Source organism: Abrus precatorius, unplaced genomic scaffold (assembly GCF_003935025.1).
Source record: "Abrus precatorius isolate BTA unplaced genomic scaffold, Abrus_2018 Scaffold1, whole genome shotgun sequence".
Classification (NCBI taxonomy): domain Eukaryota; kingdom Viridiplantae; phylum Streptophyta; class Magnoliopsida; order Fabales; family Fabaceae; genus Abrus; species Abrus precatorius.
Window position 1 is genome coordinate 4406883 of NW_020874291.1, and position 16692 is coordinate 4423574.

At 36.8% G+C, this 16692-nt stretch overlaps 1 protein-coding gene across 2 annotated transcripts; it reads left to right on the forward strand.

The window, feature by feature from the left end:
- Positions 1 to 501: 501 nt before the first annotated feature.
- On the forward strand, positions 502 to 16680 carry LOC113857165 (probable apyrase 6). 2 transcript variants are annotated; one of them, XR_003503186.1, is made up of 8 exons: positions 502 to 1290; positions 8385 to 8480; positions 9383 to 9490; positions 12384 to 12438; positions 13045 to 13209; positions 13932 to 14026; positions 15581 to 15777; positions 15959 to 16680. XR_003503186.1 is itself a non-coding variant. In XM_027488943.1 (8 exons), exons 1-8 carry the CDS (start codon positions 684 to 686, stop codon positions 16227 to 16229), a joined length of 1611 nt encoding a protein of 536 aa, XP_027344744.1. In that variant the 5' UTR covers positions 505 to 683; the 3' UTR covers positions 16230 to 16680. The 2 variants fall into 2 exon arrangements, 1 of the variants encoding a protein (XP_027344744.1); XM_027488943.1 differs by having other exon boundaries at positions 505 to 1290; positions 8385 to 8497.
- The last annotated feature ends 12 nt before the right edge of the window (positions 16681 to 16692 follow it).

Consider the following 16692-nt stretch of genomic DNA (forward strand, 5'->3'; position numbering starts at 1 on the left):
TTATTTTTGTTCTTAAAAAAATCAGACATATATTTCAACCAACTAATTATGACCCACGATATTTAATAAATTAGTCAAAAATTGTATCCAATATATTAATTAAAGGAAATAAAATTTGGGTAAAACTTAAATATTTTTAATTAAAATTTTATATTAATATAAAGGTAAATGGTAACTAATATCATCGATTAAAGTTAATAAAAAAATAAAAAAATGATTAAAGTATTAAAAATATTTTTATAAAAAATATAATAAATATGTCTTTCTTATAATTTTTAATACATTCTAACGTAATTTTTTGAATAAATTTTTTGCCAGTAATTCTTTAATAAATGTTCTGAAGGTAATGATTAGAATAACCTAATAAAAAATATACAATATGTATTCTATTTACTGTTATTATAAGTTATTAAAATAAATTTATATTTTTAATTAAAAAATAACGTTAAAAAAAAATTGTGTTGTTCAGTTATTATCGACCAGCGCTTGTGATTTTTCGAGCTCACCTCAGAGGCTGTTTGTGTAGGAATTTCCGATGCAATTTATGTGAGAAGCTGAAAAATTTCAAATTTGTATAACTCAGTTTGAAGCATTACACAAAAAGGCTCTTAATTTCTCCCTCAGTTCTTTCAACCCATTTGCATGTTTTTGAATCAATCGAGATTCAAATCTAAGCGCCAGCCATGGATTTCCCAAACAACCTTCAACCAAGACCTTCTTCTTCTTCTTCTTCCTACATTCCACCCCACCGTACCCAGCTGCACCCTCGCATGATCTCTGTCTACTCATCTTCACTTTCTTCTTCATCTTCCAATCAAAAACCCCACACCACCAAATGCCTTCTCTTCCTCTTCGCCTTTCTCTTCTTCACAGCACCTTTTCTCTTCTACCTCTTCTCCACCGCCCTCCAAATCCACTCTTCTCCCAAATTCTCCGATTCCCACCCCGCCTTCTCCGCCCTCGTCCTCCGCGCCGGCCCCTCCGCTCTCCGCCTCTCCCTCTTCCACTTCCTCGGCCCCACTCTCCTCGCCGGCGCACATTCCGCCTCGGCCCGGCCAGGCTTTGCAGCTGGTCCGGCCGGGGTTCGCGGCGCGGCGGCGGAACTCGTGGAGTTCGCCCAGGGGAGGGTGCCGAAGAGGGAGTGGGGGAGCACTAAGGTGCAGGTTGTGGCCACTGAGGAGTTGGAGGGGCTTGGCGCTGAGGCTGTGGAGAAGGTTCTGGAATGTTGCAGACAGGTTTTGAGGGAGTCTGGGTTCTTGTTTAAGGATGAATGGGCACGCGTTGTTTCGGGTTAGTTGATGTGTGTTTGGTTCAGCTTATTTTAAAGAATGTTTATTTAGTTTTTTGGTAGTGTTTTTTCCTTTTTATATGGAAGTGATTGTTTCTTTAAAATTAAGTGAAAATGGTTTTTTTTTTTTTTAAATGTTTTTGGATTTGGTGAGGTTGTGAATGTTGATGTGATGCCTCTACGGAAGTGTGCCAAAATATGATTATAGTTTTATAGATACTTGTTTTGTACTCTTCAATCTTTTTGAGATAATGCGTAGTTTAGTTCCTGAAAGTGGTGACTTGTATTGTTTTGGTATAGTACATGATCATTGTTTTAAATTGCGGTTTTGCTCATGGTTGCAAATTAAGCAACACGTTGGGGAATATTTGCGGGCAAATTTGGCAACAATTGCAGTTGAAATGAACAGGGATCTTAAAAACTGCAAAATATGGCTATAATAGTGGCTGAGACAGCAATTTAGAGCCATGGCTACATGTGTATACTAATTGATCTTGGAAAGTGTCAACTTCATAGGAAGTTTACCCTACTACTTTCTTAATTTGTAAACAATTTCTTTCCTCAGTGGACTAGTCTGTGTAGATGTCAGTGAACACGATTTTTCACTTTTTGAGACCAAGTTATATTAACTCAGATTTTGGAATGTTTATGTTTGCAGGAATTTTTATGCTATAATTGGTGGATTCTGTTCCTGTCTTAAAATGAAGTCATGGTCTTATTAGATAGCTGTTTCAGAAAGTAAATAATTTAGTAAATATATTATTTACTTTCTGAAAGTGCACTTATAGACAAATTGGTTTCCGAAGCGTCAATTTGCTAACTAGTTTATCCTATCAAGTTGTTAATTTGTAAATAATTTCCTCCCTCAAGGGATTAATTTATATAGATGCAAACTTTTGGGATTAGAGCAGCACAAGTTGCCACTTTCAAGGATGAAATTGTAGATTAAACTATTTTGTTTACAGATTAGGAGATGAATAATGGTTTTTGAAGCTGGTTTGCTCATAATGTAGCTGTGGGATTAACTTTTGCATTTCAAAAGCCCGTCACAATTGAGGTTGTTGTTTTTTTAGATTCATTGGAATTAGGACTTTTCCTGAAATGTAGTAGACCTTGCTGCTTGGTAAAATTTGAATTTGGCTGTGGTTAGTTAGTGGTTTATGTATTAGGGTTGCGGTGAGAGACTGTTGATCATTGAAAGTTGCAATTCTTTGCAGTTCATGCTGTTGTCTTTACTGTGTGCTTTGGGTGTTGCAAACAAGGTATTTAAAATTGGGATTTTACTTTAAATCGTACAGATGAGTGAAAATCGTAGATTGAATCATAAGATTTTACAAAATTCATATATATGCATATAAAATAGCATAAATTGGGGGGGGGGGGGACCTTTAAATCAGTAAAAGTAATAGAACCCTCTATTGTACTGAATATGAAAGACTGTTCTTTATTGCTGAACCTAATTCCCAATGCTACACCAATTCTATTCCAACCCAGAAAACTGAAAACTAACTATCTTTGTGCTCTTATTTATTTACTAACAGAGCCAGCTGTCTATTATTAATAGAATTGGTTATTGACACTTTTATTTTCTGACTAGTCTTCTTTCTCCTAGTATATACATGTTTGAATCTATCAATACCCCCCCCCCCCCCCCCCCCCCCCCCAAAAGAGCCACCTTGTCCTCAAGGTGAAAGTTAGGAAAAGCGTCTTGAATGGTGCTAGCTGATTCCCAGCTATTCTCATGATCTGACAGCTGCTTCCACTTGATAAGGACTTCTGTTTCACCTGCCACAGTCTGGCGGGTCTCCAATAGCTTGTCAGGACTTACTTCCAGTTCATACTCTGCAGACAACATAGGGGGTAGAGGCTGTGCTGTTGTAGTTGGATGAATGACCTTTTTAAGGAGTGATACATGAAAAACCAGGTGTATATGACTGTTTTCCGGGATCTGCAGTCTGTAAGCTACCTTTCTCCATAATCTGATAAGGCCCATAAAATCTGGGATTCAACTTAGCATTAGGCCGTTTAGCTAAAGATCTCTGTCTATAGGGTTGTAATTTCAAGAATACCCAATCACCCACTTGATAAACAACATGACATCTATGTTTATTTGCCTGTAATCTGTTTTGATCTTGAGCTTTACACAAGTTATTCCGCAATTCCTTCAAAATCTCATCTCTTTGCTCTTGTAACTGGTTGACCTGCTCAATCTTAGATGGAATAGTAGTCCCCTTTAACAAAAGTGGAGGGTCTTCGTCATACAAGGCTTTGAATGGAGTCATTTTGGTGGAAGCACTGTAATTAGTGTTGAACCAAAATTCTGCCCAGCTCAACCACTTTGGCCAATGTTTGGGTTTAGACCCTGTCATGCAACGTAAATATGTTTCTAAACAGCGGTTCACTACCTTTGTTTGACCATTAGATTGAGGATGGTAAGCAATGCTAAAGTTCAATTTAGTGCCAGCTTGTTTGAATAATTCCTTCCAAAAAGCACTCAAAAAGATTTGATCCCTGTCAGATACAATGGTGGAAGGAAACCTGTGTAACTTTACCACTTCTTTCACAAAAGTATGAGCTACCTCCACTGCTGTGAATGGATGACTGAGTGCCATAAAATGGGCATATTTATTAAGCCTATCCACTACCACCGTGATGGTATCTTTAACTTGAGCATTGGGTAAGCCACAGATAAAATCCATGGAAATGTCCAACCAAACCTGCATCGGGATAGGCAGTGGCTGCAATAATCCTGCAGGGGAGAGGGTCTCATGCTTATTTCTTTGACAAATCTCACACTGCATCACAAATTCTTTGATATCTTTCCGCATTCCCTCCCAATATAACACTCCAGCCACCCTTTTGAAGGTTCTGAAATAACCTGAATGTTCCCTAGTTGGTGAACTGTGGAGTTTATTCATGATAGCTGGAATCCTTGAAAACTGTTTAGGCAGAACCAGTTTTCCCTTGTAGTACAATTTGCCGCCTCTCATGGTGTACCTAACATTTGTATTGGGATCAACTAACAACTTCTGCATTATTGCTTGTAAGTGAGCATCTTTCTGAACTTCTTTATCCCAATTCTCCCATTCATCTAATTGCAATACTGTCATTGTTGAAAACATGGGTTTCCTGGAAAGTGCATCTGCAGCAGAGTTTTCTTTCCCAGGCCTATATTTAATCTCAAAGTCATATCCAATTAATTTAGAAACCCATTTTAACTGTTCCTCTGTCAGTAATCTTTGTTCAGTAAGGAATTTGAGACTTTTTTGGTCAGTAACAATGGTAAAACGACTGCCCAATAAGTAGTGCCTCCACTTCTGCACGGCTTGCACCACTGCCATCAATTCCCTTTCATAAACTGACTTATTCTGCCCTCTCTTAGATAGTGCTTGACTCCAAAAGGCTAAAGGTTTACCTTCTTATAACAAGACAGCTCCTAAACCTTCACTTGAAGCATCGGTCTCCACAACAAAAGGTTTCCCAAAATCAAGGACCGCTAGAATAGGTAGCTGGGTTACTGCTGTTTTTAACTCCTCAAAAGCCATTTGTGCTTCTCTACTCCACTTGAAGCCATCCTTCTTCAATAGCTGAGTCAAAGGTTGAGCGATTTTTCCATAACCACGCACAAATCTTGGGTAATAACCCGTTAAACCCAAAAATCCCCGTAACCCATTGAGATCTTTAGGAATGGGCCAAAGCCACATTGCTTCCACTTTTTTTAGATCTGCCGAGACACCTTTCTCTGAAATAATATGACCTAAATATTCTAAACTTGGCCAAAGCCACATTGCTTCCACTTTTTTTAGATCTGCCGAGACACCTTTCTCTGAAATAATATGACCTAAATATTCTGAACTTGGCTGCCCAATTGTACATTTCTTCTTGTTCACCTTTAATTTATGTTCTTGTAACACCCACAATACCTCTTTCAAATGGGACAAGTGCAGCTCAACAGTGGGGCTGTATACTAATATATCATTGAAAAAAACCAACACACACTTTCGAAGGAAGGGTTGAAATACCTCATTCATGAGAGCTTGAAAAGTGGATGGTGCATTCGAAACCGAACGGCATTACCAAGAATTCGTAGTGGCCTTCATGTGTTTGAAAAGCAGTCTTTTCCACATGTTTTTTCATTAGAATCTGATGATAACCAGATTTCAAGTCCAGCTTAGAAAATAATGTAGCTTCTCCCAATTCATCTAATAATTCTTCTATAACAGGGATTGGAAATTTATTGGGGACTGTGACCTTATTCAGAGCCCTATAATCTACACAAAATCTCCATCCTCCATCTTTTTTTTTTTTCACCAGAATAATAGGACTAGAATATGGGCTAATGCTAGGCCTTATAATCCCTGCTTTCAATATCTCTTGCACCAGCTTCTCTATCTCATTTTTCTGATAGTGAGGGTATTGGTATGGCCTAATAATCGGTATAGATGCTCCTTCCTTCAAATATATTGCATGATCATGGTTTCTGCAGGAGGTAAGCCCTCTAGATCCGGAAATAACTCGTTGTAGTGCTGCAACACTTCCTCAATGAATGTAGGGATTGCCACTGTTTCTGCTGAAGGTTCAGTTTCTACTAATTTCACCAAATACCCTTCTCTTCCTTTTAATTTTTGCATCATCATCTTCATTGAGGTTTTGGTTCTGCACAAGGTTGGATCTCCTACTAGAATTTGTTGTTGCTGTCCCTTCCCAATAGTCAGAGTTAACTTGCCAAAATTAGCTCTAACTTCTCCTAGACCAGCCAATCATTCCAGCCCCAAAACTAAATCTGCTCCCCCTAGCTCAAACAGGAAAAAATCTTGATTAATTTTTAATTCTTGCAACTCTAGTATAAACCCTTTACACACCCCTTGACTTTTCACCTTGTGTCCATCTCCTACCTCCACCATGTAGGGAAGAGTTTCTTCTTTGACTAGATTGCATCTTTTCATTAACTCAGGGGATATGAAGTTGTGGGAAGCTCCACAATCTATCAAGATTATCACCTTCTCCTCTCCTATCCTTCCCCATACCTTCCAAGAATTTCTAGATGTCAACCCAGCCATCGTTAACATAGACATCTGCAGTGTTTTCTCGGCCCCTTTTTCTTCCTCTTCTTCCCATTCTACCCCCGGCACTGTCTCTGTCCCCCCTGATTCCTCATCCTCTATCAGCAACATGTGTAATTGTTTATTTTTGCATACATGGTTCGGACCAAATTTTTCGTGACATTGAAAGCATAATCCCTTTTTAATCTTATCTTGCATTTCCTCATCTGTCAATTTCTTAAAAGCTGCACCTCTGTTTCTGTTCCCTCCATGATTATTACTGCCAGCGCTGCTTGTCATGTCAGAACTCTCCCCCTTCCCTCTATTGTTACTGAAATTTGATGATTGCATCCCTATTTCTCTGGTATAACTTTGTGTCCCAGTGTATGACCTGAATGAATTTCCTGTCTTGTTCACTTGCTGTGTTGCCGCTTTCATTGTAACTTGATTTTTTCCTCCACCATTTGGGCTTTCATCATGAGTTCTGCCAAATTGTCAGGTTTGTGCAATTTTACCTCTGTTTTGATCTCCTCTTTAAGACCATTCAAGAAAATTCCCACCAAATAGTCTTGATTAATTCCCTTCAAGAAACCTGCATATTTCTCAAATTGTTCGACAAACTCTTCCACTAAATCTGTTTGTTTCAGCGCAAGCAAAATCTCGAAAGGGTTCTTCATCATAGTTGGTTGAAATCGCCTTACTACCACTGTTTTGAATGAATCCCAAGTAGGATTGGGATTGCAAGATTCCCACCATTGAAACCAATTCAGTGCCTTTCCTTCCATTGCTACCATAACTGCCTGGATCTTCTTGAACTCCCTTCAACCGAAAATACCTCTCTAAACGATTCGTTCACCCATATGCCTCATCACCTGTAAAAATAGGAATTTCAAGTTTTCGCCATTGCATATTTTTTGGTCATTCTTGTTCTGAATCGGAATCAGAATCTCTCGCTGTTCGATCTCTTCCATGACTGCTATCTCTTTCTTGACTGCGATCTTTCCCATGACCTTGATTCCTCCATTCTTCTGCTACAATTCCCCTACGATTTCTGTGAGATTTGAAATCATATCCTCCAACTTCTGAAATCTTTCATCTTGCACGTTTTCTTGTAAATCACGATCATGATTCCTGATTCCAGTTCTGCAGTGTGCGCTCCAAGGCTTCGACCCTTGCCTCCATTCTCGTTCTTCCCATGCATCAATCTCCCCCAAAATCGTCGTTCAGCACAGGATCGGTGCTTTGATACCAGTTGATAGAACCCTCTGTTGTACTGAATATGAAAGATTGTTCTTTATTGCTGAACCTAATTCCCAATGCTACACCAATGTGGTACAGATTAGGAATAGGAAGAATCGTTACAAAATTCCAATAACCTTAGGTAATTCAAGAGACCTCACTCTCCAGACCAACATATTCTATTCCAACCCAAAAAACTGAAAACTAACTATCTTTGTGCTCTTATTTATTTACTAACAGAGCCAGCTGTCCATTATTAACAGAATTGGTTATTTACACTTTTATTTTCTGACTAGTCTTCTTTCTCCTAGTATATACATGTTTGAATCTATCAAAAAGCACTTAAATAAAGTAGCACTCAAAAATCATAATCTATTCCATAAGAATGTAATGCATAGACATAAATCGGTAAGGCTTCCAAAATCATAAAATTGTAGGATTTTACAATTCAAATCGGGATTTTAACTACCTTTGTTACAAATATTTGTAAAGGTGGTTTTGTAGTGTTGGAGAAGGGCTTCTAGTTTGCTGGAGGGTAAACTAGGAAGGGTATGGCTGTTGGAGTCTGTTCCATTTGTCTGGTATTGTTTGAAGTTGTTTGGCATTTCACATATTAATTTACTTTCGATAGTGATGTAAAATCTTTGAAGTAAATCAATATTCAACAGTACGCTTCTGAATTCAGGTCAACGATGAAATTTACTTTCATTAGCGATGTGAAAAAATAGTTTCACTGATTTTATATTTTTTACTATTGATTTTGTTAGTGTGTGAAGTTATTCATGTCAATGATGAGATTTATTATCCAAATATAGGGGAGGAACAGGGCATCTCTTCTTGGGTTGCTGTAAATTATGCTCTTGGAAACTTGGGACGCGAGCCTCAAGAAACAACTGGAATAGTTGAACTTGGTGGGGCTTCTTTGCAGGTTTTTTCATTCACTATATAATATATGACAATTTCATTTGTATACAAACAAATCCATATGCATCAATTCTTATTTCTGCATCAATCCATATGTATCATTGTGGGGGTATTGTCTTGTACCTGTTGTAATTACATATATGTGATGCATTGGTGTGGAGCAAGGTTTTTTTCCTCTGGAATATTAATGATGGGCCATGAGGAAAAGATTTTACTGACCCAGGAACACGTGGTCAGGATCAGAATCTTTAACAACCATTTAATCATTTTTGGTGAGTTTTGCTTTTATTTGTGGTTACTAGGTCAAGGGTGTATGATTTTTATAGGGGTTGGGATTGGATTATAATTGCAGAATATAAATCTTGAATCATTTCATTATTATATTAATATTTGTTTGGTCCATAAAAATCCTTGTCGTATTCCTTTAAGTGTTCAAGAAGAAATCCTCAAGATGTAGATAATCCCTTTTTCATTATCGATTAGAAAGAAAATAAACTCCTAGCATACTGTTTCTTGTCCCAATTCTACTGCTTGGTTTTGCTAGGAAGTATCTAGTTACTGTCAGAGTTTATCCATAGTTACAGGTATTGTTGGAATCTTTAGTTACTTTGTGAAAACATATTTGTATTGCTTTATAGCCATTGTTACAAGCTTTATAATTATAATCGAGGGTCACACATTCCTAAAGTTCCTTTCTTGATTTCTTTTTTGTTCTATGATGTATTTTTATTTTTCTATTTTGAAGATATCTTATTCCCCTTTAGCTCATCTTTCCCTTGTTTATTCTTTAATACAAAACTTGCCTACTGTATCAAAAAATAAATTATTCTCTATGGACATATCTGGAAAATTTCTGAATAGTTTTTGAACTGTATGCTGATATTTTCAGGTTACATCAGCTAAACTTAATGCAGAGTTAGTTCAGTCTTCTCGGACTATAAGATTATCTGGGGTTAAATACAACCTTTACACTAGGAGTTGGCCACAATTGGGTCAGGTGCCCTCTTGCTCTTTTCTGATGTAAACCATTTACTTGTTTTTCAAATTTCAATGTTTTTGACAATGCATATTAGTATATGTTATTAAATTTTATAACTTTCAGTTGTTTTACTAATGCTATTGAAATTCTAATTTTATCACTTATCTACTTTTTGCGAAAGTATAAGTATGTGGATGATCAGGTGTCCTCTAACTCTTCCAATTTGTGAAATCATTTATACGTTTGTCAAATTTCTATGTTTTTGACAAGTATATATGATGCTATCAAATTATATAATTTTTGCTTGCCGTACTGATGCTAATGAAATTAAGTTTTATGATTTATGTTGTTAGGGACCAGAATCTATGTTCAGGTAATTGAAGAAAAAGAAAAGGATATTTTATTGATTATGATAGGAATCAGGATTACAAGAATCCTCCAGAGCCAAAGCTCCTCCCAGAGAATGTTATTCTCTTCTCCTAAGTCTAGCTGAAAAACTCCCTCTCCATTCCTCAAACTAACATTTAAATAAAGAACAATAAAACAAACAGAATCTGATAACAGAATATCCTAATTGACTTATTCAAATTCAAAACTTAATCTAATACCAGAATATCCTAACTGACTTATTCAAATTCAAAACAGCATTCTAATAACAGAATAATAATAAAACAGAATAATAACAGACTTCCTAATTATTGATTATTGACTTTCTTCCTACGAGAGTAAACCCGCCACACAGTGGGCCTTGTAGGGCTTGTATTCCAAAGGCCTTCATTGCTGTTTTGGGGTCCCATCAATACCACCCCCTAAACTTCCACTCTTGTCCTCAAGAGTGAATGAAGGAATGACTTTTGATGACAGTCACGTTTTAGGGGCCTCACTTTCCTCTTCTTCCGCTAGCAGAGTCGCGACAACACCACCCTCTCCTTGCTCCTCTTCTTCATCTAAGAGGATTACTCTCAACAATTTTTCGGGGCATTGATGCCGAGGGCCGAATTTCTCTCCACAGCGGAAACAAAGCCCTTTGTTTTTACGATCCATCAACTCCTCCAAAAGAAGGTGTCTTACACCACGAGATCGCCCCCCGTTTGTTTGGGAAATGCGCATGAAATTTCCTTTTGAATTTGGATCTCCCGAGGAACCCAAGGGCCCTGTCATTGAGTTTCCTGCCCGCAAATTCTCTCCAACCTTGAGATTGTCGTGGACAAAGGGCGTGATACTTCAATTCCTATTAGATGGTCGATTCCCTAAGGGAGTAGGTGCATAATAGCCCTTATTCTTTGCTTTCGGCGCTTCTAACCTTCCATCAGCGACCAGATCTTCCTCCACCCAGCGAGCAATGCGTATCACGGCTGTCCGGGAGGTTGGGGACAGCAACCGCACCTTTCTCCAGATTTCTGGCCGGAGAACATTCATACAGAAGCCCAAAAAAATGAGCATCCGATAATGGGGGTGACACCTGCGACGCAAGGATTTCAAAGGTTTCTATGTATTCCTCAACCAAACCGGTTTGCTTAACCGCAGCCAACTCTTCAATGGGATTGTCAAGCCTCCCGACCCCAAACCTTGTTACCATGGACCTCTTCAAGCGCTCCCACGTTGCATTGTCTTCTTCATCACGCCATAGATTAAACCAATGGATAGTATTACCACCCATGCTCAACTTTGAGAGGCAGATTTTCATCTCTTCCGAAGTACCATGGGCATCGAAGTAAGTTTCAGCCCTGCAAATCCACCCAACAGGGTCAACCCTGTCAAATTGAGGCAATTCTACCTTCTTGATTGAAGCTCGGTAATCGTCCCCATCATTGGGTGCAGTTCTGGGAGGATGCAAATTCAGATTCGGACCCTCTTCGCTTTTGGTTTGAAATAACCTTTGTATGTCCTCCAAGAGCTTCGCATCTCTTCTCTCATCAGCGCTCGATAGTCAGCAAAGGCTGTCTCCATGCTCTAAATTCTTGCCATCCTCTCTGCTGATCTCGTGTGCATGGAAAGGTGATCCGGCTGGTCGGACCAATTGTTAGGGACCAGAATCTATGTTCAGGTAATTGAAGAAAAAGAAAAGGATATTTTATTGATTATGATAGGAATCAGGATTACAATAATCCTCCAGAGCCAAAGCTCCTCTCAGAGAATGTTATTCTCCTCTCCTAAGTCTAGCTGAAAAACTCCCTCTCCATTCCTCAAACTAACATTTAAATAAAGAACAATAAAACAAACCGAATATCCTAACTGACTTATTCAAATTCAAAACAGCATTCTAATAACAGAATAATAATAAAACAGAATAATAACAGACTTCCTAATTATTGATTATTGGCTTTCTTCCTACGAGAGTAAACCCGCCACACAGTGGGCCTTGTAGGGCTTGTATTCCAAAGGCCTTCATTGCTGTTTTGGGGTCCCATCATATGTACTTTTGGGAAAAGGCAAGTAAGTATATGCATGCTTGTGAAATTATGAAGCAGATGGGGAAATAAAGAAGCAGTTTCCCCATTTGGTTTTACCCTGGACCTGACCAGGTCTATAATAATATAAATGGTGCAATGCAATGGGCAACAGAAATTATATTGTGGCATGATTTCGACCAGTCTGTAGATGCCAACCTTTCTTGATTCTTATACACAAGTTAAACACCCACACTTTTAATTTGAATTGTGAAATATATGAATACTTACTACCATGTTATATTCATTATCTATGGTACACATGGTCATGCAGTTTTTTGAATTTACCTTAATAACTTCAACTCTGATGAGTTAACGATACTTTAAAGTGTTTTTTTTTTTTTTTTTGTTGGTGTTTTCTATTGTTACAACTATTTGTTTACATCAAATTTGGATCATTATGTTTGAAGGTATCTATGCCATGTTTTGTTGTAAGACCAAAATCCAAAATTCTTGTACAGGATGTGGCATGGAAATCATTAGAGGAGCGGCTGAAATATAGAGAATTGAAGCTTTGTAAGTATTGAGTTACTGATTTTATTTGTTAATAAACATTTGTCTTGAGCAGTAAGCACTGCCTTGAGAAAAGATATTTGTTTTTTCTTTATATGTGAGATTGGAAAACGTGTATTTTTGCTGTGCAAAGAGCAAGTCGATTCCTTCAATAGTATATTGTCCACCTTGCACTTTTCCATAATTGAGGGACTACATTTTTTAAAACTTTTTTGGGAGGATCAAATTGTTGCACTTGTATATGAATTATGAGGACTGAAGTGGATATTTCCTTTTAATTTGTCAACAGCCTCATTCGTATTTGAAATAAACTGTTTGACTTTCTTGACATTATTTTCTTTGTTCCTTTGGTAATAATATTCATTACCAAGTTCCATGATTTGCTATGCAGAAGAAAATGAATTCAGCTTTCTAGTCAGTTGATATGCTGGTTGTTAGCATTTATTTGTGCATATAGAATAAGCATAAAGAATTAGAATTGTTCAACATATAAATATATATTTTGCTTGGGGTTGGGATACATGAGTTCTAAAGAAAAACACCATTAATAAATGATTATTTTGATATACTCAAATGAATAATTGGCATTAGTTGTTTATTGATTTGCAGCTTCAAAATCCAATAAAAGAAATTTAGTTAATCCTTGCATTCCTAGAGGGTATGAGTATCCTTGGATCTCTAATGCAAGTTATGTAAAACACCCGGTCTTCCAACCAGCTGGAAATTTCTCTGTGTGCAGATCTGAAGCTCTATCATTGTTGAAGAGAACAGAAGGTTGTGTAATCTTTTGATATTTTACTGGTTTAGCATGAATTTGATCTTGATCATGTATGATCCCTCTTTCTTTTTTCTTGAATGTTTTTTAACATGATCTGCATCTTGTAAATTAATCGAGCCTTGTCCTGTGTTGGTTGGACATCATACTTTTAGCTGGCAGTCTCCCATAATTCCTTTTTAGTTCTTAATTCTGGTCCAGTCTTGAGGAAAAAGGTTGGTTATGTACTCGATTGGCCCTGCAAACTGTCACATTCATGACTATATGTATAATGAGGATATGTTTTATGAGTAAAGGGCAATGCCTATCTTCATTTATAATTAGATGCTTGCTAAAGAATGTGTTGAAGAATCTTTTGTTGAACAATGGGTATGTCCTCAAATACTGGAGAATGGAGACATGTTGATGACTTGATTTAGGGATTCTAGAAAAGGAAAAGAGGGAAGATATTGAGAAATGCAATGTGTATGGTACAAAGTAATCTAGCATCAAAGGTCAACTCAAATTGCTGAAACTTTATTTAACTATATATATATATATTTAGACAGTTTTTCTGGTTACTTTTAAATTTCTCTAACTTTGCAAAACCTGTTATTTAACAATTTTATTTCCTTTTTTTATCCTTTTTGCTCCTGGGAAGGTGTCTGATTCTCTATATTTACATGACGGTTTATTTTAAATATATTCACCAATAATTTTTGCTCTTTATATCTTTTTACAGAAAGATGCCTGCACCCACCTTGTAAAATCACTTCATCCTTTTACGAGTCATTAGGTGAACAAGTTTCTTCAAGAAGCTTCTTGTATACTTCTGAGGTTTGTAATAACTTCACTTTGTAAAATCACTTCATCATCGTTGTTATTTCATAAGTTATTATCAAGGTAGTCAAAATGAAGATCCTACCTAGGATTGGAAAGGTTAGAGAAACACGAAAGTCGTGTCATTGTAAGATCCTACTAAAAATAAAAAATGATTTTGAATTCATATATATGCATAAAAATTAATAAAAATAAGACCAAATAACTTACTAACAGCCATAAACTTATAAGTCACAACAATTTCAAATTCAGAACCCCCACCGGCAGCATCATCCTAGCTGCTTCCAACTCTAGCAGCACCTGAACTTCCATTACCCCCGCTAGAAGCTCCTTTTCCACTTAAAAGACTTTTGTAAATAACTAAACAGATTAAAAGAGTGTAACCTAGTAGAGATCAGAAACTTGAATCCAGGGTCCCAAATAGTATAGCAACTGAACCAAAGCAAGGAGTAGTTAGGAACCCTCAAAAAAATGAACCAAGAGTTCAACCTAGAAGCAACAGAACTGAAGTGAATAGGGCCAAACTCAGAAGTAGAAAAACCAAGAAGGGGTTTAGAACTTTTGTGTGGATAAGAGCAAAAAAAGGTGAAGAAAAGTGCCAAAAAGAATGAGTTAATGGTTTTTTTTCAAAAGAAACGAGTTCGAGCAGGATCAGAAAAATTGTTCAATCCTACAATCTTAGGAGGAAGATCTTACAATCCTACCTATCCTAGCAAAACGACTCACAAAGTGTGATTGGGATCGTTGAGGTAAAATTGCGATTTTAACTAGCATGGTTAGGATTGTTATGAGTGCTGGTTAGCTGTTCACTACTCCTGTTTTCTGAACAATAAAGCTCTTACAAACACAAGACGGACTTTGTTTTCTGTTTCCCCTTTTTTTGTACATTTATATATGGCACTGATATGGCTTAACCAAACATAAAATAATACACTAATAATTTTTTTTTAATTAAAATGACTCTGTTAATGTCTCAACGTTTCTTTCCTCCACTTCTACAAGTTGCTACTGCTTGGCACAACTCTTTTATAGCATGTAAATAAGGGAAATAATGTATTATATTCCTATTATGGGCAAGGGAGAAATATGTAATCAAGTATTTTTGTTATGATCGCAACTTCACAGGTATCTTTTTGTCAATTGTGATCTTCCTCTACTAATATGGTTAATGGTTACGTAGTAATGAGAAATGATCAATGTATCTTTACTAATATTTATTCATCCATGTAAAATATATGCCCTTTTAATAAATTTGTATTGACTTATATAGGCCATGTTATATTTTGAAGTTTTAAGAATTCACCATATCACTGCATATGTGTTGTATTATACCTTTGTTGTATTTAGTATGGGATTTCATAGGTTCTAAAATAGGTAAAGGATTTGTGTATTTTAAATATGTGAAAAATTAGGGCCATGTATACCAAACCTAACTTCTTACTATATCCTTGTGTTGCTCTCGCACTGTTTCTTTTCATTGTTGAATGGGAAAAACAAAACTGAAAGCTTCATCTCTAACTATTTTACACCGTGTCTGCTAATTTCTATCAGATTCTTAGGATGGCTCCTGGGACTTCTTTGTTTGAACTGGGGGCAGCAGGCCAACATTACTGTGAAAATCACTGGGATGCTCTTAAAGATCAACATAATGAAATTGATTATCTAGATTTGTTGAAGTATTGCTTCTCTTCTGCATATATGCTGGCACTATTACATGATGTTCTTGGGATTGCAGTGGAAGAGAAAAGGTATTGCGACTGTGTTCCTAACTAAATAGGCAAAATGGAATATTCTTTTAAAAAAATTATATTTGACAGGCAGTTAAAATGACATAAAGGCGCTGTGATTCTTTTGGTAAACCACCCATTAAAAAAGTTTACAGCTGAAAGGAGAGTGATAACTGTGTTTTTTTGGGAACCATATATGCAGGATTGGATTTGGGAACCAGAAGATATACAGTCATGTTGACTGGACGCTTGGGTCTTTCTTAATTGAAACAATGGCAGAACCCCTTGACTTGGAACATATAGATACAGGGATGATTGTTGGGAATGAATCAGTCACATATTTTTCATTATTTGCATTTCTTTTCTTAATCATACTTGCTGCGTTCTTTGTAATGCAATGGAGAAAGCCACAATTGAAGACAGTATATGACCTTGAGAAGGGACACTATATTGTTACACGTATACCCAGGTGATTGTGTTACTACTGCTTAGAATCTGTTCAATTCAATTGTCCACATTTGAGAAGAACATGCAAGCTGATGTGATTTCATGTTCATACAATATCGCAAAGAGAGTCCAAGGTCTAGCGCAATCTTGATATTTATGTAGCAGATTACAGCCTTCATTATCAGCAAAATATTCTACGAACAGAAGGGACCATTCTCTGGAATATGGAAAGCTAGCTCATTGATTTTTTGTCTGTTTCATGATTGTAATTCTTTTTCTCCTACTTTGTGGCTTTGTCTTCCAGATGTGGGATTGGGATGGTGAAGAAAAGACAAAATCTGGCAGGTTATATACATTTGTAACTAAAGGGGATGTTATAGTTGGATGGTTATGATCAATTAGATAGTTAATTGCATTTTCTGGTATTTAAGTCGCACTGTATCCTAATAGTTAATATAAATTCATTCATCAAATTCTCAATTTCTTTGG